The sequence below is a fragment of the Sorex araneus genome, chromosome 10 (genome assembly GCF_027595985.1).
Source record: "Sorex araneus isolate mSorAra2 chromosome 10, mSorAra2.pri, whole genome shotgun sequence".
Classification (NCBI taxonomy): domain Eukaryota; kingdom Metazoa; phylum Chordata; class Mammalia; order Eulipotyphla; family Soricidae; genus Sorex; species Sorex araneus.
Window position 1 is genome coordinate 55,114,580 of NC_073311.1, and position 23,215 is coordinate 55,137,794.

The 23,215-nt window shown below is 46.8% G+C and overlaps 1 protein-coding gene across 2 annotated transcripts in view; it reads right to left on the reverse strand.

Moving 5' to 3' along the window:
- PLBD1 (phospholipase B domain containing 1) overlaps positions 1-23,215 on the reverse strand; it is a 58,848-nt gene continuing 35,633 nt past the window's right edge. For both annotated transcript variants that reach the window (XM_055118225.1, XM_004611302.2), the window contains exons 5-11: positions 22,711-22,851; positions 22,082-22,226; positions 8,065-8,265; positions 7,606-7,746; positions 2,480-2,665; positions 1,853-1,959; positions 1-283 (exon numbers count right to left, since the gene is read on the reverse strand). In XM_055118225.1, coding sequence (XP_054974200.1) covers positions 116-283; positions 1,853-1,959; positions 2,480-2,665; positions 7,606-7,746; positions 8,065-8,265; positions 22,082-22,226; positions 22,711-22,851 — 1,089 coding nt within the window. In that variant the 3' untranslated portion in view covers positions 1-115. The remainder of the gene's footprint in view (positions 284-1,852; positions 1,960-2,479; positions 2,666-7,605; positions 7,747-8,064; positions 8,266-22,081; positions 22,227-22,710; positions 22,852-23,215) is intronic.

Here is a 23,215-nt window from a genome sequence, read left to right on the forward strand (position 1 = left end):
TGAATTCAATAGATTTTATTAGGTTAATTTTAAGGAAAAACATAGCTAAAATAGTGCCTTTGGTATCTTATTTTATCCTATTCTTCCCCGCATCGCCCGCCTTCTTTTTATCTTGTTACAAAGTGGGTTTCACGGTGATGAAATCAAAGTCGAAGCTCTCTGGCATGCCCCTGTGGAGCGTTTTGTTGAACGGGTCCCAGCGAAACACAGGGAGGCCGCCCTGGACCGTGGGCCCACTGATGGCGTAGGCCGTGAACTTGGCTGCAAGGTAGATATCTGCCACCTGAAAGAATCACGCAGAGCTTAGAAACCAGGGGGTGGGGGAATGGCTTAATTTCCACAAGTTTTGGTTGTTCTTTTTTTTTTCCCTTGCTCTTGTTAAGTTCATGTTACCCTTTTAAAACTAAATGTAAGCATGTACATGTTCTATATTAAATGTGCGATTCTGTATCCATTTAACATTCAAATATGAATAGAATCAAGCAGTATAGCCTAAAGTGTGTCGAGTAAGATTACTTATATTCACAATGGGAGCTCTAATTTTTAAAAATATTTAAAAAAATTTTTAGATAGTGCAGGAGGTAAGATTCTTGCCTTGACTATAACCAACATCATGGTTCTTCAAAACACCTAGGGACTGGATTGCTCCAGATCTTAACCTCAGGGTAAAAGAAAAATTCTCTAAACTTCTGATTTTTCCCACTTTCAAAATGACATGAGAAAAATGATATTTTAAAACTAATTTATCTTTCAACAAACTTCTGATGAAAAATTAGAGGGCTCTTTAGAAGAAAATAAAATTTGGCAGACTGAAGCTTGGGTTGAATTTACACAAGCAGCTAGGCAACAGAAATAATGTATATTTTGGGATGATTACACACTTGGCACATTTCATAGACTGCCTACAAACACCATTAGAAAAGAAGCACAGGCACCCATGAATTACTAATTCTCTGACACTTCAGATGCAGGAATTTGATCTTTATGATTTGCACATTGAACTGGAACTCAGGACTACTCTAAAGAGTAGGTTGACAAAGCGTAGAGGTTAACAAGAAAACATGGAACCCTCAGCCTTGAGCACTTATAACACCCAGTAGAAGTGTATAGGTAGAACTGTAACAACTACCTTTCTGAAAAATAAAAAAAGGCCCGTGTTTGTAGTGTTTGCTGATGTCTGTGGTGTAAACACTCCCACCAGGGCTGATTTCAAGATACAACCATGATGTCAACTGACTTCTCACCACCACTGCAAACCATTCATTATCCAGATGATGAGGCACATGAATGCATTTATCAGTTCTAACGTGGCAAAAAGACCATCAGAGCTTTGAGCATCTGGTCCGATACTTTGCAAAATTCAATCCCTGTTTAATGTGAAATGACTCGACTCTCAACATGTGCTTCTGGACTTTGACCCAGTCTGGTCAACTGATCAACCCGATCACCACCCTCCTCTCCCTCCTCCTCCTCCTCGCCAGGTACATATGCAAATAGGTACCTCTGTAAACTGTACAGATACTGGATGTCTAGTTTTCACAACAACCTAATCTGTGGAGGTAAGTGCTCGCACCCCCATCTTGTATTGGCAGGAAACAGTCATTGCAAGACCCGTGATTTACTCTTCAGTTGGCAGAGCAAGGGATTGAAGTTCGACAATGGAATCAACCGCCAGCATGAGAAAGGACTGATGTCTGGGCGGTCTCTGGGCAGAGACTTGATTCTGCTTTATGCTACAAGATCCTTTACAGCACTCTCTTGGAACAGGCCTGGGGACGGGGGTGGGGGGGTGGGGGGGTGGGGGGGTAGGGGGGTGCATGGAAATGAAATTCTAAAGCCAAGAGCACATTACCTTCGTGTCATAGCAACCTCCAGGGCTTGGGTTGTGCGAGGCCAGGTCCTCCCGGCAGCAGATGGTGTTGCAGGGATCGCCTTTACTATACGGATCCTTCTTATAATCTAGGAAACAGTCATGGCAACAGTGAGTCCTGGCTAATCGGCGGCACTTCACGTGAAGTGGAGAGGAGAGAATGGAGGCTCCACTGGCGGCCTCCTGCTCCATCCGCTCTCAAGAATTTGCACAGTGGAGTGGGTGGAAGGGAATAAGAGATAAGTGTAAACAGATCCTCCCCCACACCCAATAAAACAAATGAAGGTTTACATCATTAGCAAAAACAAGCATTTCTGAATGTTGTTTCTGTTTCATTAGCAGGTATTGTCCTTGTTGGGAGCCCTGTGTAGGTGAGAGATGTGTCCTGTGTGGGTTATTTTCTATTGTACATACAGTTTTTCCAACTTGGAAAAAAAATGTGAAATGTGTACAATCTTCCCTAGGGCTTTATAAAGGGGGAAACATATCCTTATGGTTTATAGGTAACTTACGAACTTATTACATAAAATTCTGTCTAGTCCGTCCGTGGACTTGGTCATGGACTTTTCAGAAAGGCGCTTTGAGGACCGTGGGAAATGTACTACATACTGTTGTATCGCATGATGTGTTTCATGGACTCCATGTCGGTCACTTGCCCCTGGTCGCGCCGGAAGATTTTGGCTCTGGAGGACAGATCGTAGGAGTAATCTGTTCCCAGCTTCTTGACTAACATCGGGTAGCCGCTCCAGTTGTAGATATTTTCATGGAAAGGAATGTTGTAGGAGGGCCAATATCCTGATTCGGAAGGAAAGGGGTTGGGGGAGGGGCATTGACAGGGACGGAGGCAGAAGAGGGAGGAAATATATTACTTTAAAATTGATGAAAGTTGGGGCTGGAGTGATATAGCACAGTGGATAGGGCGTTTGCCTTGCACACGGCTGACCCAGGTTCGATTCCCAGCATCCCATATGGTCCCCTGAGCACTGCCAGGAGTAATTCCTGAGTACAAAGACGAGTAACCCCTGTGCATCACTGGATATGACCCAAAAAGCAAAAGAATAAAAAATAAATTTGATGAAAGTGCACAGTGATAAAATACTAGGATACAGAAAATAAGGCCTTTTTCTGCACCTCAAAAGAAACAAGGACTTAAATACAAAGACAGTCTACAGAATGGGAAATGATATTCACCCAATACCCATCTGATAAGGGCTTGATATCAAGAATATACAAGGCACTGGTTGAACTCCACAAGAAAAAAACATCCAACCCCATCAGAAAATAGGGTGATGAAATGAACAGAAACTTTCTCAAAGAAGATATCCGAATGACCAAAAAGCACATGAAAAAATGCTCTTCGTCACTAATCATCAGGGAGATGTAGGTCAAAACAACAATGAGATATCATCTCACACCACAGAGACTGGCCCACATCCAAAAGAACAAAAGCAACCGGTGCTGGTGCAGATGTGGGGAGAAAGAGACTTTCCTTCACTGCTGGTGAGAATGCCGACTGATTCAGCCCTTTTGGAAAACATTGTGGGTAATTGTCAAAAAATTAGAAATTGAGCTCCCATTTGACCCAGCAATACCACTTCTGGGAATATATCCTGGAGAGGCAAAAAAGTATAGTAGAAATGACATCTGCACTTGTATGTTCATTGCTGCACTGTTTACAATAACCAAAATCTGGGGAAAAAAAACGAGTGCCCAAGAACAGATGACTGGTTAAAGAAACGTTGGTACATCTACACAATGGAATACTATGCAGCTGTTAGAAAAGATGAAGTCATGAAATTTGCATACAAGTGGATTAACTTTCATATTAAGTGAAATGAGTCGTAAAGAGAGGGATAGACATAGAAAGACTGCACTCATCTGTGGAATATAAAGTAACAGAATAGGAGACTAACACCCAAGAGTAATAGAGATAAGGACCAGGAGGTTTACCCCATGACTTGGAAGCCGGCCTCACATGTTGGGGGAAAAGACAGCTCAGATAGAGAAGGGTACACCAAGTAAAGGGTGTTTGGAGGACCTGCTCAGATTGGGAGATGTGTGCCGAATGTAGACTATAGATCAAACACAATGGCTGCTCAATGCCTTTACTGCAAACCACAACCCCCCCAAAGGTGGGGTGAGGGGCTTGGGGGTGGAAGGGATGGTGGAAAATGGGCACCTGTGGAGGGATGGGTACTCGATCATTGTATGTCTGAAATGCAAGCACGAACGTTTGTAAGTCTATTGCTGTACCTCACAGTGATTCACAAAAAATTAAAAATTAAAAAAGAAAGTCAAAGAAAAGGTTTCAATGCAAGTGGTGACAATCGAATCTGCTGGTGTCTAGATTTCCACTAGGGGAAGAAGTATACAAAAGTTATTTGTTTTTTCACTCAAAATTCTTAAAGCAATGTATTAACCTTATATCACTGTATCACTGTCATCCTGTTGCTCACTGATTTGCTCGAGTGGGCACCAGTAACGCCTCCACTGTGAGACTTGCTGTTACTGTTTTTGGCTTATCGAATATGCCACGGGGAACTTGCCAGGCTCTGCTGTCCGGGCGAGATACTCTCGGTAGCTTGCCAGGCTCTCCGAGAGGGATGAAGGAATTGAACTTGGGTTGGCCGCGTGCAAGGCAAGCACCCTACCTGCTGTGCTATAAGTTAATTAGAAATATAAGTAAAAAACTATATCCAGGAAAGAGTATTTCTGTATTGAGTATTTCTACTCTTTAACTGCTAAGTATCTGGCAAGCTCTGTTTCTGTCTTTGGCTTAGTCCTCGGTATATATTTTTTATGGTTCCAAAAACAAGATTGTATTGAACAGTTGAATCAACCTTATATATAGGAAAATAACCTTATTATATAGGAGAGCAAAAGGAAACAGGACAAATGGTGTGGGAGGTTGGGTGGGGTGGGGGTGGGGCTCAGTTAGTGGCCCTGGGGGCAGAATACCCAAAAGGTTGCACGATGTGGCTTAAGAGGCAGTGCCAGGCGCTCATGGCTCAGAGTAAGAGCACTGTGCCAGGAATCTACAAACCTCAACTGAGGCTCTGGGCTAAAGAACTGCATCTTAGTGCTTTAAAAAAATGAAGTGGGGCCGGAGCGATAGTACAGTGGGTAGGGTGCTTGCCTTGCATGAAGCCGACCCGGGTTCGATCCCCGGCATCCAAAGTGGTCACCCGAACACCACCAAGAGTAATCCCTCAGTGCAAAGCCAGGAGTAACCCTTGAATATCACCAGGTATGACCCAAAGGGGTTCAAAGGACTACTGGGTCACTTTACCTCTGGAGGCCTGAGTTTGCATGCCTGGGAGATCCTGGCACCACCCGGTCCCCCAAGCAGATGGGAGTCCATGGGGTTGACCCCCAAATAATAAATTAAAAATAAATAGGGTTGGAGAATCCATTTGCAGGGGACTGGAGTTGCTCTTGAAGGTTCTCGCAGGTCTGTTTAACTGCTTTGAGTCTGCTCATTGATCGAGGCACACCATTAGTCAAATCCCCAGTGTTTCAAGGCCACACACAGATTCAATTAGTTCCTAAGTACCAAATTCGGGACTCTAACCAAACCAACATGTGAGGAGTAGCGCAGGTCACAGTGACCAGGGATTATGGGACAGCCCTGGGACAGCTGCTACTCAGGGGGTTCCCACCCTTTGGTCTTCTCTTGGCCCTTGATTGCTTTCTTCCTTTGACTCTTTGGTTCCCGACCCTGGGCGGAGATGCAACGAGACAGCATGGGACTCACAGGCTGCGGTCACACTAAGTGCCACAGTATTTCTAGAAGACCGCCTAGACTTAGAGCCTCGTTCTGCGATTACCTGACAATTTTCTAGGCCTCTCTGGGCCTCAGTTTTTCACTTAGGTAATGTAAATAACGATGACTGGAAGGATCATTGTGAACACTAAATGTGTTTAGACAAGGAGCGTGTACCACATGTGTCTCATACTTGGTATGTATTAACTGATTATTTCCCTGTGCACAGCTCTCATAAAAAAATTAAAATGACTTTTGTGGGGAGGGGGTGGGGGGGGTTTTGGCCACACCTGTTGGTTTTTAGGGCTTACTCCTGGCTCAGTGCTCAGGGATCACTCTTGGTGGTGCTGGGGGGTGGGTCACGTGCCACGCTAGAGGTCAAAGCTGGGCAGGCCACATCCAAGCCTTACCCCCATACTATCTCTGGCTCCAAATGGCTTTTTTAATTTCTGATTTTCACAAAGCTTCATGATCTACCAAACATTCAAAGTCGAGGATCTTATTAAATCTCACAACCCGTGGATTTCAGTGTTCAGATCCCTCCACAGAAAGGCAGACACAGGCCCAGACAGCTCAGAAAGTCTTTCTGCTGGTCTGGGAGCTTGTGGCTCAGAGGGAGAGACTCGGCCTTCCACGTATGAGATCCAGGATTTGATCCCTAGCATCACCCCAAAAATAAAACTACATGGAGCCTCTCTCAGGGGAGCACAGTGTACCCCAGCACGCAGAGGTTCATAGACCACTTCTTTTAAATGGCTACATGATGTTTCTCACTGTGATTTGCTAAATCACATACTTTCACAGTAAAATGGGGGCAGGACCAGTTATCTGGAAGTATGTTATGATCACGTGACAAGAGACTATAAAGCAAAGGCCCAGAAGAGTCTGTATATGGTGAGTACTCGGTGAAGTTAACTCCGGTCTTGGGCACAGAACACTGGTCATTGGCCTCAGCTATTTTCAGTCCCAGGGTCGTTTTCTTCACAGGATCTAGGAGTAAGGTTGCAACGAGCCTTGAACTTCACTGCATACTCCAAGGCAGGCAAATGCCAAAGATCTTGGAGACCAGGTGCACCCAGAGTCCCCTTTGGGGGACGCGATATTCTTGGCCTCCTCACAGGAGACACATGCACCAGCTTTAAGGTCACAAGCTCGTGTTAGCCGAGTGACCCAGCCTAATGATTTGACTTGTTGGGTGGATCTTTTTCTATGAAAAGGAGGGAGTTTGGAGGCTGGTACCCGCTGTGCTATCGCTCCAGCCCCCAACCTGCCTCCTTTTTGGTAGGGCGTTTGCCTTATATGCAGCCGACCCGGGTTCGATTCCCAGCATCCCATATGTTCCCCTGAGCACCGCCAGGAGTAATTCCTGGGCCAGGAGTAAGCCCTGTGCATTGCCAGGCGTGACACCAAAAAAAAAAAAAAAAAAAAAAAGAAAAGGAGGCAGGTTGGCGGCTCCAATACTACTTGGGAGTCTCTGGTTTGCTGAGACTCATCCTTCCGCCCTTCCTGGGTCCTCAGGAGCCCCATGCATCCCAAGGCCCGAGAGGCTGCCCCTGCATCTGTGCTTTTCTGGTCCTTAAGCCAGAATCACATCCCTACAAATGTTTGCTAAATTGAACAAAAGCTCTACCTGGGAACGCACGGGAAACAGTAACCATAGACCCGGGAGAAAGCCCAGCTCGGCCCAGCATGCACACGGCACCTATGCTCTCCACAAGGTTTGGCTTATTGCCCTAAATTTTCTTATTCTTCCCCAGTTTAATGAGCAATGACATTTCCACCTTTTCTTCCACACTCTACCCAGTCCCACAATCACACTGTACATCTTTCCTACCATGAACCACACACCAGTGCACACACACTGCCCCATCACCCAAGGCACACTGTCCATCACAGAGCTGTACACATCCCTGTAGATGTACGCCTGCAGACACGCACACACGCCACACAGACTCTTGGCATCAAGAGGTACCTTTCCGTAGCACAGCAGTTTGTTCAGAAAATTCTACAAACGTCGGGATTTGCTCCACAACATACAGGGTGCCTTTACCAAGGCTGGACTTCAGCTTTATCTTCTTCAGGTCCAGGACCATGTACTGGTTGTTATAGGTGCCTGAAACAGTGGGGAAGAGAAGGCAGAGTGGGGAGATGGCTTTATTGTTTGGCTTGCTCAAGAGCAAGACATCCAAAAAAAAAAAAATGGGGGCTGGAGTGATAGCATAGCGGGTAGGGCGTTTGCCTTGCACGCGGCCGACCCGGGTTCAAATCCCAGCATCCCATATGGTCCCCTGAGCACCGCCAGGAGTAATTCCTGAGTTCAGAGCCAGGAGTAACCCCTGTGCATTGCCAGGTGTGACCCAAAAACCAAAAAAAAGAGAGCAAGACATGCGTATACTGCAAAGGCCCCGAATTGAGTCTACAGGCCACTTACCAGAGTTGTACTTGGAAAAGATAGTTGCCCACTCCTTGCCACCATTTGCCATCATATTGGCCACACGAACTCTCTGCCAGGCCAGGAGAGACTGGGGCACCACATACTTCAGTAAGGTTTTATTGTACACGCTGTTTGTGGTCTGTAGCAGTATCAAGCCGCTGCTAAGAATGTAAAAGTCATCCAGAGATTCCAAAAACCCTGCAGAAAAGACACGGATACGGATACGTTAGCACGCATCTGCCCAGAACCTGGAACAGTGGTTAACTGCACACTGCCCCACGTCTACGAAGTCTGCGGCAAAGCATACTGACAGTTCTCAGCAAGATCTGATGCAGCCTTGCGTGGAGCTGATGGACTCAGCCCTGAGCAATTCCTTGATGGCTGTGTGCAAAGATCTCCACTCCAGAGTCTCCACTAGAATGCTGGTTTATTTGGAGTGACAAACATGTATCAAAAAAGGAAATACAGCACAAGGATTAAGGCGCTGGCCTCACATGCGTCTGACCCCTTTACTCCATATAGTTGCCTAAGCACCACCAGGGGTGACCCCTGAACATGGCTAAGTGTGGTCCTAAACAATAGCAGCAACATAAAAGAACAATTCCAGTTTCCTAAAGCGATCATCTGAGAACTCAGCTGGCGAGGATTCCGAAGAATCCCATCGGAGTGTAAGACTCTGGGTGCCTGTACTTCTTCTCTTACTACGTTTCTTTGTTTTCCGAATTTTAAATAGAGTCGACTTAATTTTTCTAAACAGGGGAAAAAAGCATCCACAAAACTGAACACAGTTTTTTACGTCGCCTGGAGATGCTCTCCTTTTGCTAAGGGTCAAGGCGCGACAGACACGGGGCATGCTGTGAAACCAGTCTTCTCTGAAGGCTTGTGTGGTGCTTTCTCGTGCTGTTGAGGCAGAGGCCAGGGGACAGCTGGGTCTCACAGTGAAAGACCAGGAAAGGCAGCATCAGGCACTAGCCAGAGGAACCATCGCACTAAGGAAGCAGAGTAGATCCTGGAGGGAGAGCTGGAAGGAGCCACGAAAACGAACTTCTCTGAGGCATCACAAACCGTCAGCATTTTCACTCCACTCTTTGCTCTTCTGGTTCCCTCCTCGTACTACCATTCCCCTAAACACGGGTATGTAGCACCCATGTTACATACAAGAAATAGCCAAGGAACTGTGGGTTAAATGCTTGGGGATGTTCTTTTATCATTCCCCTCCTTTCCCTTCTCCATTTTTTCCCCCCATTTTTCTTGGTGGCATTAGTGATGGTTGTGATTACTGGAAGTCGTGCATGTTTGGGTGTGGTGCTTGCTCTGGTCCCATACTGGGTGACCGGAGTGAGCAGTGCTCACTGGGGGGTCCGTGCGGGATCACTGTGCATGCATAGGTGCTCGCCATGGGTCCTGCCCTCTGCCCTGTGCTGCGCATACACAGTTTGGCTGCAGTGGCCGCTGGCTTCGGCGCCCGTCATTGAGGTGCACCCAAGGTGTCCTACTGTTATCCAGGATTGCACCCAGAGCTGTGTCAAAGGTCCAACTCCCAGCTCCTGTGCTCACAAGGGAGGCACTGTGCAACTGAAGTATCCCTAAACCGGGGGTGTCTTTATTACCCCAAAACATCGCAGAAACAAAGACTTTTCTACTAACACGGAAGCCCCACTTGTCTGAAAATCCCCTCATTGCACTGTGCATGCCACACTCTGCGCAGCATCCCTGCAAAAGCCAGACGGGGCTCAGAGCGGAGACAGGGGTCCACGAGACCAGCCCACCAGCTCCCTAGAGAGCTGGGCGAGAATGCTGGGCCCGGGGCCAGCCCAGTGCTCTGGCCTAAGTCTGCACCCAATGTTCAACTTCCAGGGTTCCACCTCTCGGGCTTCTGGATGGCAGGGAGAGGGAAATCTGCAGCAAGGGCCCCTGGAACTGAGTCTGGAAGCTTGTGCAAGTGCTGACTGTGCAGAAAACAGAGCGCCCCATGGAGAAAGAATAACCAGACAAGAAATAACCAGACCGGTAGAGAAGAGATGGGATGGAAGAGACTGATCTTTCACGGGACGGGGGCCAAGGACCGACCAGAGTAGAGCTAGCTCATCCTTGTTCGTGCAGTAAACAGGGTTTCTATTTCTACTCGATACTGGGTAGGCCAGGGGAGGTGGGCTCAAATCAAGGGTTATTTGATGAATAAGTTAAGACACTGAAGCCTGTGCCAGGAGTCAGATGGTGCCTGTTCGTTCCCTGCATCACCATGGATGCATCTGGCAACCCTCATTTCTGCTCTCGGTCCGGTGGTCCCTCTCCCAGTCAGTAACTTGGGACCAAGTGCTGCTCTTCAGCAATAAGCGATCTGTGTCAACTCCAGGACCTTCCGGTGCAGGGAAGCTACCCCATAGTTCAGTCGCATCCTGAGCCTTCACAAAGTGGGGGGCTGCACGCTCGGGGCTATGTGACTTGGGGAGTAGACGGCACTCGGGCATGAATGTTAGTGGCGCCCTCTCTGAGCACAGGAAGAGAAGCCTGAGAGCCTCTTGTGGGGTGTTGTTAAGACTTTTACCCCTTTCTCCGCGTGGCCTGGGGCCACTGGCCAGTGTCCAAACCACAGCACCATCTGTGGCGCCCTTGAGCCACTTGGGTGGAGAGACCCAGTCGGCGGATTCCTGGCTGATGAGCGTGTTCGGACACCAGAGGGCAGACAATGCATCCGTGTCAGCCAGTGAGTGCCGACAGGTAAGGTGCTGTCTTTTGCAGGGCTAGACGGTGTATTACAGGTGAAGCTAAGTAGACCACCAGTGTTACGGAACAAAGGGATAGCTTGTGCTATACTCCAGCCAGGGAGATGAGGTCTGTAGGTTCAGAAAAAGGAAGATGGGTCAGCGGCAGGACAAAGTCCTGCAACAGGGCACAGTGATGGCGACACATGTTCTACACATGTTCTTTGCCTCTGTAGGATTCTGCTGTTGTTCTTTACTGTCATTACAATTTAGGAAGGCAGGCCGTGTAAGAGTCGACTTTCCCGGGAAAACGCACACACGTTCTTTGCCTCTGTAGGATTCTACTGTTGCTCTTTATCGTCATTAGCAAGTTAGGAAGGCAGACCACCTTAGGTCCGACTTTCCTGGGAAAACACACACATCAGTAGGAAAGGCAGCCTGCAAATACCAGGAATAATGCGCCACAGTAAAGATCTGGTCGAATCGCATTAAGAAAACCTTGACAGTTAATAAGCCATCGTTCAAGCTCCAAAAAATTAATAGCCACTTAGTTCACAAAAATAAACACAGCCTAGGAGACTTCAGGCCATTTAGACATACTGCTTGCTGAGTACAAACTCAGAAAAATTTAGACTTCTTATGGAATGTATCCAAGGTGTGCCCATTTGCACACTGCATGCACTAGCCGCTCCGAACACCAGACACACTCCTCCTTTCCAGGAGCGGAGAATCAGCATGATTCTCAGTGGAGAACCAGCTCGGGGTCGGTGGTGCTGACAGGACTGGCGAAAGGGCTGGGCAGCATTTCTTCCTCCCTCCCCCTAGCCAGCTTCGCTGCTACAGGGCATTAACCCGCAAGAGGTGTTGGCTGTTTCCCCACCCCTTACATCCGGGCTGGATTAGAAACCTGATCCAGCCAGAGCTAGTTCTTGCAAGAGAACCCACTTGTTCTTGCAAGCTTCCACCCACTCTCTTGAAAGCCGGTGGCTGCTGTCAACAGGCCTGATGAGAGTGTAGACCATCACCTTGGTGTACACTCAAGTGTAGACCATCACCTTGGCTAAGACCAGCTGCTGGTGGCCGACCCCTACTAGGAAAGATGGTCTTTCCCAGACCTGTAGCAGCACCCCAGGGCAACTGTGATGGCAAAGGCACAAACGATCACAACGTGTTTCCAGTCCCCGAGGCGGGAGAGGGGGTTACGCTCCATGGAGCAGCAGCAATCCAGTTCCATGGTATACTTCTGCTTTTGAAATACTTGGCTGCCATTTGACTTGAACACAGACAAGGTTAGGACATCCTGGGAACTCTTCTTTCCTTTTCCCTTTATAAAGTAATACCATTGCATAGCACTCGGTCTTCCTGCTCAGCTCCTTCCCACTGCTGAAGTGGGTCTGTGTGGGTCTCGGACCTGTACAAAGCACCACTGATGGCCCGTCAATAAACAAGGCTTTAGCCTCTCCCATAGTCCCAGCACTCTGCCAGCGTTCCCAGCCCAGAGACTCTGTAGTAGAACTCCCTCAGCCACTGTTTACAGGTGACACAGGTCACACTGCCTGCTGCCCCTCTGCTGGGCCAGTCCTTGTAGACAAGAGCCCTTGTCTCTGCCACCCTGGGCCCTAAGGTTGCTCTCTGCAGCTGGAGGGTTTCCACTGCCCTACCAGGGAGGCCTGTGGGATCACTGTCCCCCCAGCTCCTGAGACCCAGCACTCATTCTTTGTGTCTCCTCTGCTCTAGATTCATCCTCCCACCCTCTGACAGGGTGTTTATTTGCCTCTCCTTGGTAGCGGGTGCTACCAAGCAATCTCCGCTTTTCCTTCCAAAGATTCTTCTTCAGGGCTGGAGTGATAGCACAGTGAGTAGGGCATTTGCCTCTACGCAGCTGACCTGGGTTCAATCCCCGGCACCCCATATGGTCCCCCAAGCACCGCTAGGAGTAATTCCTGAGTGCAGAGCCAGGGAGTAACCCCTGAGCATCACTGGATGTGACCCAAAAAGGAAAAAAAAATCTACTCCAAAGATTCTTCTTCAGCCAAGCAAGTATGTATGGATCATATTCTGCTTAATCCTGCTATAGGAACTGAGCAACAAGAGATTCATACTCTTACTCATTCATGGATATACAGCCCATGCTGAGAGCTTAAATTCCCGGCTATGGCCCACCGCAAGGACTGAACAGGATTCTTAAGGGTTAGATAGAGAAGGTGGGCTTATATTTAGTTAACGTTCTTCTATTATCATCCACATAAAAATGAAGTACGTTTCACACTAATTATGTACTTTATTATATTATTCATGTGTTCATCGTTCCATTCCATTCCATTTCTATCTCTTGGCTCATGAGGCTTATCAGGGCAGGAACTCCAACACCAAGAAAAGAAACTGACACCCAGGAGGTGCTCAAGAAATAACTCAAATATCTGAAAAAAAAAGAAAAGAAGAAGAAGACAGTGGGGACTAACTTCTACTAGGAAACAGTGCCTGGCTTTCACAGAAGCAGGGAACCTAATTTCTTCCCAGGGCCACTTGGGCATCTATAACATTGTTCAAAGATCAAACAGTTCAGGCAGGGCGGAGTGGGGTGGTGGCGGTGGTTGTGAGCTGTTGACGAAGCCACACATTCCTTCATGGAATAGGCCAGACCACAGGATTTCATAGAACCTTCCAGGACCTGGTTTAGAAGGATCTAAATCCTTCTAAAGCAGTTTAGGCTGCGTTAGGAGGATCTCCAATGAGGCACAAAAGAGTAGAGTAGGTTGAGGTGCTTGCCTTGCATGCAGCTACCCCTAATTTGACCTCTGGCACTACATATCTTGAGCCTTGCCATGAGTGATCCCTGAGCACAGAACCAGGATTAAGCCCTGAGCATCATTGGATGTAGCCCCCCAAACAAACAAAATTACATCACCAAAAAAAGTGCTTCAATGATCTGGGTTTTGTTGTTGTTGGGGGCCATACTTGGTGATGCTCAGGGGTTACTCCTGATTCTACACTCATGAGTTACTCCTGGCAGTACTGGGTTACTCTTGACTCCACACTCAGAACTACTCCTGGCAGTGCTGAGGGGGGATCATCTAGGATGCCAGGGATTGAACTGGGTCGGCTGCCTATGAGGAAATATGCCCTACCCGCTGTACCATCTCTCCAGCCCCTCGATGCTGTTTTACAAATACTTAGCTATGAAAGTTACTCAGTAGCCTTGGGGATAAGCCTGAGGCTGACAGCACAGGCCTTCTCCATTCTAACCCATGCCTGGCAGATGTGGTGGAAGCAACAGGGCATCAGGCCAATGGCGACAACACAACACACAGTGGGACCAAGTGCCGGGGAGACGAGTGAGTCACCGAGAGCGGCGCCTTTCGACAGGGTGGAGATGGGCAAAGCCCTCTGACTAGCTCATCAACAAGGGATGGAATATCAGGTGGGATTTCTGGAAAGACAAAAGTGAGGAAACTTCCTGGCTTCAGTGGGAAAAGATGATCAGGACAGGCGGGTCCTGCCCCGAGTCATCTGTGTCCCAACATGAAGCCAGCAGGAGAGGAGAAGCCAAGGAAGGATGGTGAGAAGCAGAGACAAAGTGTCAGAGTTCCACATGCAATCCCAAGCAAAAGGTTCCCAGTTTCTACTAACGCTCCTTGTTCGAACTCACTTCTGCTTTTTTTTTTTTTTTTTGCTTTTTGGGTCATACCTGGCGATACACAGAGGTTACTCCTCGCTTTGCACTCAGGAATTACCCCTTGCAGTGCTCAGGGGACCATATGGGATGCTGGGAATCAAACCCGGGGCGACCGCATGCAAGGCAAATGCCCTACTCGCTGTGCTATTGCTCCAGCCCCCAAGCTTTTTTGCTTTTCAGGTCACACCCAGTGATGCACAGGGGTTACTCCTGGCTCTGCTTTCAGAAATCACTCCTGATGGTGCTGGGGGACCATATGGGATGCTGGGAATCAAACCCCGGTCGGCCGTGTGCAAGGCAAACACCCTACCCGCTGTGCTATCATTCCAGCCCCTCACTTCTGCTTTTTAAAAGAACACACAAATTTTGGTATCAATTAGCTTGTGTATTGTTTGCCTATATTTCAGTGCAACCATATGATCTGTAAGTATCATAAAAATGGCAGCAGAAAATTAATATAAGTATTGACAATTTATTACAAACGTTTACACCAGGCATGAACTAGGTAGTAGATTATCACCTATGAAATACAGTTGAATTATTGATGATGAAGGAGCCATCACTGCATTTGCCCAGGGACTTAAGACAATTCTTCTCTCTTCCTGTGCTCCCACTTCCACGTATTTTAACTTCAAAATGCAAAGCAGGTTGAACCAAGTCTTTGCCCAAACTGGCTCTACCAGAGTGCTGGGCACAGATGCCCCAGCCCGTAGCAGCCAGACCAGAATTCCTCAGGATGTACCACTTTGAACCTGTGATTTTAGCAAGACCCACAGGAAGTTTTTAAGTTAAGGGGGTCCGTGTCTGCGGTGGGGAGGCAATGGGATGCTGGAGATGTAGGAACACCTGCGTACCTGGGAAAACATACAAAGGGGAATCCTGGCAGCTGAGTTTACAGATCATTAAACCCAAAGCTGCGGCCTCACAGGGATCATCATGACTGGAATCCTCAATTAAAACGCTTTGAATTGGTTCCAGCTGTTGTTCCCACGCAAGCACCCCACCCACCTTGCATGACGGGAAACCCTCGGAGCTCAGGGCTCCTTGACTTTTAACTCTTTAGCTTAATGTAAACTGAACTGTATATATTTGGGGTGGGGGAAACCATAACAATAACTAAGCCAGGGTACTTTTAATTTGATATGTTATGTTTGAGCCCCAGATCCTGAGTGAGAGTAATCAAGAATGCTTTTCTTTGAGAAATATAGATACCGTGGTCTCCTTGTGTTAGGCTTTGAACAATAAATGACCTAATACACATCAGATGTTTGCCATAATATCATCACAGTGTTAGGCATAAGGGTTTGTTTTTCTTTTAATTTTAGAGAGAATTAGCAGAAGCACCTAATTAAAACTTGGGTGTTCCATCATTCCCATGGAATTAGACACTCATCATGCCTCTCAGAGTCAAAGTGGCAACAAAGGATTAGCTTTAAGGCTCAACTCCTGGGTTGAACACATTGGTTTGCATCAGCAACGCCTTGGTACCAGTTCCTGAACACCTTGGACTCCTGCTTTCAAATAAAGAATGCAGAACGGGGGCTGTATGGGGCCATGGCAAAGAGGCTGATTTTGGCCAGCCTCCCCATCGCCCACACCCAACGCCCTTCTTCTTCAAGTTCCCACCATTTGAATGGAAGAGGGTCAAAATCTGCCCGTCAGTCTTCTTTCCTGCCCTTTCTCCTTTTTATTCTTCCTTCCTACCTTTCCTCGGGATAACAGGGGTTTGGACCACACCCAGAAGTGCTCACGGCTTCCTCCTGGCTCTCAACTCAGCGGTCACTCTTGGCAGTGCTCAGGGGACCATGTGTGGTGCCGGGGATTGAACTGGAGTCAGCAGCATGCAAGGCAAGTGTATGATCTCTCCCGCCCTACTTCTGTCCCTCCTTTTCCCCTATCTTCACAATTTATGAATGAATATTTATTCTAGGTTGCAAGGCTTTGTACTATTCCTGGGGACATGGACAGTCTGTGGAAAGAGGGCCCTAACGATGCAACTTCTGGCAGATATCTCTCTGGACTTAGTTACTAAAATACTAAATTACAGAAACCCAAAACTGAGAGGCCGCTAAGTGTGGTCACTCGACCTCATACTTCTTCATCCTCAGCAATGGAAAACAAATTATCTAATGCTTCCTTTTCAGCAGGTCTGACTTTAGGGGAGAGACTCTCCAAACAATAATAGTGAGTTTTGTTGAAATATTGTATGCAATCAAAGTGAAAGTAAAGTGAAATTTATTAGTTACACAGGCGGGGGGGGGGCTTAGGGTGGGGGGGCTAGGGGCGTGGGGGGGTTTGGGGTGTGAGGGGGCAGGGTGGAGCTATACTGGGATTCTTGGTGGTGGAATATGAGCACTGGTGAAGGGATGGGTATTCGAGCATTGTATAACTGAGATTTAAACCTGAAAACTTTGTAACTTTGTAGCTTTCCACAATAAAAAATTAAAAAAAAATCACTAAAAAAAATAAAAGAAAAAAAAAAAAAGAAAGAGGGCCCTGTAGAAATACAGGGAAAGCTGAGGAGGAGCAGCTTACTTGTCTGAAGGTTAGCATCCAGGAGGAGCTCTTTATGATACCTTTCATTTTGTAAAATGTATTTAAAGGCAAAGAAAATGCTCATCTAAATGTGTGTACTCCAGGAATGGCAATACCCAGAATTTGGATGATTTCTCCCACAAATAATATCCAAATACAATGTTTATAACAATGACAGATGCTAGGAAGTAATCAGCACAGGAGCAGACTAAATTCTGGTACCATCAGTTAAGAATGAGTCTGTGTCCTCCACATTTGCATCCACTCATCTGCTCCTACTCCCAACTGAGCACCCTTAAATAATAATCTCAAATTTGGGGGGCACAAAAGAATATAGTAAGAGAGGAACCAAGAAGCAAAACATGAAATAATGAAAACAAAGAGCAAAATGAAGACCTAAGTCTAAATAATAAGCATCAATATAATATACAAATATTAGTATGTAAATGTAAATGGACCAAGTATTCACACCAAATGTCAGAGAAACTCAGGCTTGGGTTTTAAAAATAAGACTTAGGAGCATCTACAAGAGGCATGCATTAGGTACAAAAAATTGGATTAAATACAAAGAAATTGTGTCCAAGAAAAGGGTTGAGGAGATCATTCAGAACTCCCGTGGAACCCAGAACATGAGATTTAGATAATTCTGGCATAACTAATAGTATTTTTTGGTAATATAAAATTTTTATATTATTGAGGAATATAGTGTGCGAATTCTTATTGTCCTATTTTCTGCATCCTTTGGAAAATTCTTATGTATTATGCCTTAAGAATTCTGGCTAGAAATAGGAGCAAACAAAGTCAAAATGAGCTACAGTAATTTAGCAGTAATTTCTGACATTTTGTTCACTTCCTGAAGATGGATATCAAGCCTTCATCAGTATATCGACTGACCATCTACTGAGCATGATGTGTCTGAGTTGTCTGGATTACTGCATTAGCCATCTAAATGTTCTGTGGGCAGCCTCTTTTTATCTTCTTCCTCTCATGGGCCAGACAATTACAAAATGCAAATCCATTAATGTCACTTCCACTTACCACTTTAATGATCTTACATTGCCCTTCACTCCCTCTCTCTGGCCTTCACACATTTTCTTGCCTACGGACCTTTATACAGGCTGTTTATTCCTCATGGAACATTCATCCACTCCATTATCCCCTCTGGCCTAGCTAATTTAACCTTGTCATGGGTGTCTCGATTTAAATTTTACTCTTAGAAATTACATCAATATCCTTAAACCAGCATGCCACATTATCACAGAAATCAAACTTGATCTTCATTTTTTTAATTTGCCTTTATTTTTTCATTGGCATGCAAATTTAATTAGAGTAAGGATCGTATTCATCCTACTCACCATTATAAATACTTCAAATGCTTTGTCTAGCATAAATATTTACAGAAGACTAGGGCTGTATTCAATGGTACAGTATATGCTTTGCATAAAGGAATCAATCTCTGGTTGTAATCCGCAGAACAAAAAAGAAAAGAAAAGAAAAGAAAAGAAAAGAAAAAGTGGTCCCTCAGACCTGGCACACAGCTCAGCGTGAGAGAATATGCCTCACTAAGACAGAGGTTCCATCCCTTGCGCCCCTTTCAAAAAATTAACAGAAAATTGTGGACAAAAATATAATGATCCCTACAAAGCAGCAAAACAAGAATGGGAGCCTCATTTGATGGCTAAGAAAGTGGAGGCATACCAGAGCAAATGAGCGGGAATTCCTATGTTATGGAAAGATTTAATAACTGTTCAACCTCTACCATTTCTTTTTTTTGAAATGTCACAAAAAATGCCATTGTGTGTAAAAGCCATGGGACTACTGTGTTTGTCCCAACATCATCTTAATGGTTGCTTCCGCAGAACTGGGCAGGAAGGCAGTGAGGGGATATGACGGGGAAAGTACTCGAGAAGCTTTCTGTGGTCTGTGTCTTTGGTATGGCTGTGTTGAACCACCCAGTTATTAACACCTTTAACATAGGCCTTAGTCCAAGTCACGTGGCTGCCATGATTTGCTGTATCTGTTCTGATTCAACAATTGGAGGTTTCACACGCTGGGGGAAAGTCATCCCAGATAGAGAAGGGAACACCAAGTAAAATGGGATTGGAAATCCAGAGCAGGGAGGGAGATGCACGCTGAAAGTAGACTAGAGACTGTACATAATGACCACTCAATACCCCTATTGCAAACCACGATACCCAAAAGGAGAGAGAGAGAACAAATTGGAATGCTCTGCCATGGAGGCAGAGTGGGGTGGGGGGGATGGGATAGGGGGGTGAGAGGGATACTGGGTTCATAAGTGGTGGAGAATGGACACTGGTGGAGGGATGGGCTCTCGAACATTGCATGAGGGTAAAACAAGCACGAAAATGTGTGAATCTGTAACTGTACCCTCACTGTGACTCACTAATTTAAAAAGCAATAAATTATTAAAAAAACAATTGGAGGTTTATGGTTAGGAAACCACAGGTGGTGCTAGGCATTAACTTAGATCAGACACATGCATGGTGAGCACCCTAACCCCTGTACTAGCTCTCTGGCACCTGACTCAGCAATTATTAGTATCCTTGTTTCTTTAAACAACAACAACAACAAACTCACCAGGTCCTGGTTCCTTAAGGAAAAAACTAATACCAAACTAATGCCTGGCCTACTCAATCTACCTTTGATGGTCCTTCTCCGTCAAAGAAAAACAGCACCCGGTTTTGTTCTGGGACCAACAGTTCTTATGATCCATTACATAATGATGACTTGATGAACATGACAAAGCTTGGTTCATACCATCAATGCAGCAGATCCTTTAAAATTTGTACTTTGTACTACAAGTGAGAGATCTTCATGGTTTTCATATCTGCTATTGAGCACAGAGTTGTCTGGCTTGAGAAAACTGGCAATGTACATGGACAACTGGCTTTTGAAAAGAACATCTTGAGGTTGAGAGGTTTTTCCAAACGGACCAATTTGCAAAGGGCCATATTGAAAAAGGTTCACAGGGTCCTTTGAGCCAGAAAATCCCTCTATATCTTGGTCCTTTCACTACCTTTGGGGTCCGGGACTATAATGGCTACAGAAGAGCATTTCAGAATAACGCTGCTAACATTGAATCGCTTGCATTTTATCAAAAATAAAAGGAGGAGAATGTTTGCCTAGTTTCAATCTCTTTTCCTTAAATTTCAGCCTAGAGAATAAGGATGAATCAAAGAGCAATCAAATTCAGAGAGGAGTCCCCAATCCCCCCAATGCTGAAACAATTGAGCAAACTGGGCAACAATGAAATCGCAGTGATCAGGTCACAAAGACAAAGCAACAGTGGTAACAACCCTGGTGTGAAGCATGTGACCTCACACTGAGCAGTAATGCGAGCAAGGACAGTCTCTGACGAAGATGGAAAGGTGGGTAGAGCTGCCCTGTAAGTCACAAGTATGGCCTTTTTTTGGATGGGGATATGCCCAAGTGGTGTTCAGAGGACCCAGGGACCACCCTGGAGATTCTTAGTCAATCGGACCGAGAGTTGCCTGTGAGGGTCTGATTCCTTAAGCCCGATGCATGGGCTTTGCAGCCCCAGGGGATTGCTCCAGAGCCATCCAGGTAGAGCTTGGGGACCTGCTGGGCTAAACCCAGTCATGCTGTGCTGGGGTGCCGGAGGTGCAGGGGATTGAACCGGGGTTGGATGCAGGCTAACATTTCCAACTCCCTGTCCCAATGTATCACTTTTTAATTTGGTGGTGGTAGGGGGCACTTCAGGCAGTGCTCAAGGCTTACTCCTGACTCTGTGCTCAGGGATCACCAGGGACCAGATGGGGCTCTGAGGATCGAATCTAGGTCAGCCACACGCAAGGCAAGTGCCCTACCCACCACAGGGCTCTACTCTCTCTCTTGCCGCGTCATACACCATTTCATAAGCGCAAAGATGCACACCTGGCTTTCCTAGTGGGCTCTGATGCTTGGCAAGAATTGGTCCCTGGGTTTTGCCTGTGACACTTCCGGAAGTTGTTGCTAACCTGCATCCAAGGTGGGCAATTCCATGGAGCAGCATGCCTTGTGGGATGGACTCACACAGTGAGGTCTGATTTCTCAACCCACATTTCTTTGTGGGGAAGGATCTGGAGACGCTAATGTCCACACTGCTGACAGCAGTCAGCAGGACCTCAGCACCTGGCCCCCTCTCAATGGGTCACATGACAGTTGCCATGGTTTCCACTTGGGTCACGTGACAGCAGCCATGCTTTCCACGTCTGTGTTTCCCTCACCGTTGTGGCAGATTCACACCATCTGCCTGTCTCCTGCAGGCTCAGAGTTTGGAAGCCCTACGCCACGGTCCCAGCCAGCTCCACATGCTCAAGTTTGAGTCGTCTGGCTCATCTCACGTGCCAACCTCTCTTACTGACTTCCACAGATCTCCCTCGTGGTGTGTGTGTGCGTGTACGCTGCCGCAGCATACACGGGATCCAGCAACAGTATTATTATCTGTATTGACCTGACTGCTTTAGTATCATGGTTTTTAAGCTCAGACGTTTGTTCATCTGTTCACTCGGGATCTGAGTGAGTACGAGATGCAGCGCTCTGGCTAGAGGGTCTCCAAGCTGTGACACATAAGACAAGCAGTCTGCGGAGGAGACAGGTAGTGGGGTGGTTTTTGCTGATTTTTGCTTCCGTGGCAGGCTCTAGGGAAGTCACTTGTACTTAATACTCAACTGGCATTGGGTGAAGTGAAATTCTGGCAAGCCCATTAACTTAGTTTTTGGCATTTTATTAAATTAAAGCATTAGCCCTCTCTTCCTTCAAAAGGCTACCTTTAGGGGCCCGGGGATATGGCGTTGTGGTAGAGCACCCTCCTTCATGCTTGTTCCATCCACAGCACTGCCCCACGTCACTGGGGGGTGGACCACGACCAAATGCAGGAACCCCAGATCCTGTAACAAGCACACCCCCACAAAGCCAAATGCAACAAAGAAGGAAATCATCGTCAAAAAGCACGCTAAAAATAATTTTCCTCTTCATGCGTACTAACCACTGAACATTCCTCTCCTGTTTCAGTGACTCTGAGATCACTGTCAGGGTAGAATTCAGAGTCCGGAGCTGTTCCTCTGGGTTTACTGACCTGGGTAACTGCTAAAGGAGAGGCGGGCACTGCTGGTCTCCGGGTCACTGATGTTGAAGTCCCAATGTTTATATATCCTGAGCATGGCTGCGTATGTGTACCAGCTTGAGTGAGCAAAATAGACATTTTCAAATCCAGGAAGCACCTAGGGCCAGAATTCATAATCAGTGATGGAGAGGTCAATAGCCACTAAGCCACATCCCTGGGCCCCTACAAGTGACTTTCTGAGGGAAGAGAATGCCAATATTTTGATGTAATAAAATGGCAATAACGGTTGATTGAGGAATCAAGTCCATTCAAGTATTTCTTGTCCTATTTATTACTGGCAAGTAGGGACAAGGAATCCAGTACTTATTTTCAATAGATATAAAACAGACTCTTCCCAAATAGACCTTTCTAGAAGGTGGGCGTGGCAGAACACAGGGAGCATGGACGAGGGAACAGAGATTGTTTCTTGTCCCCCCCCAGCTCCTCCATCAGTCCCTGCCAGTTCTTCTGTGACCAAGGACGGTGCCATGATCTACCGGAGAGCACAAGGGTGAGACGATGCCACCATCCTTGGCGACATACAGATCAAAGTCCGCGTGGTCCAGACAGGTGAAAGGGAAAGGCTAACGCGTGCACCTCACCTTAATCAGAGCAGAGCAATGTCCCATGTCCCATCTCTTAAAAACCTTCGGACCGGAGTTCTTTGTGGGAAAGAGGGAGGGGATCAGGTCCAGTAGGTCTCCGACACCGTTCAGAAACAGAATCTGGAACATGGTCATGGGCTGGGGAACACAAAGACGGCACTGAATGTCAAGCCAAACACTCAGATTTCCTTTCCAAGTTTCCGGGGGGCCAGGGTCCGGGGGTGGGGGGCTCGGGGTGGGGGAAGGGGTGCAGTGGGGCATTAAATTCTAGTTTTTGTGGAATGGTCTCTCGTGTAACAGCTGGACTAGGTTTGGAGATAGCTTATAAAGTCATTTTTACCGGACAGTTTCTAACGTTTTCTTACGGACTGTTTAGCGCGAGAATGTGGTGCTGTCGGAGTCGGCGGTGCCGGGGACCCCCGTGCAGGCGGGGCCTGTGCATGCAGGGCCTCAGGCGTCGTGGTACGGGCGCCCACCTCCGAGCTATCTACCCCAATGCAAT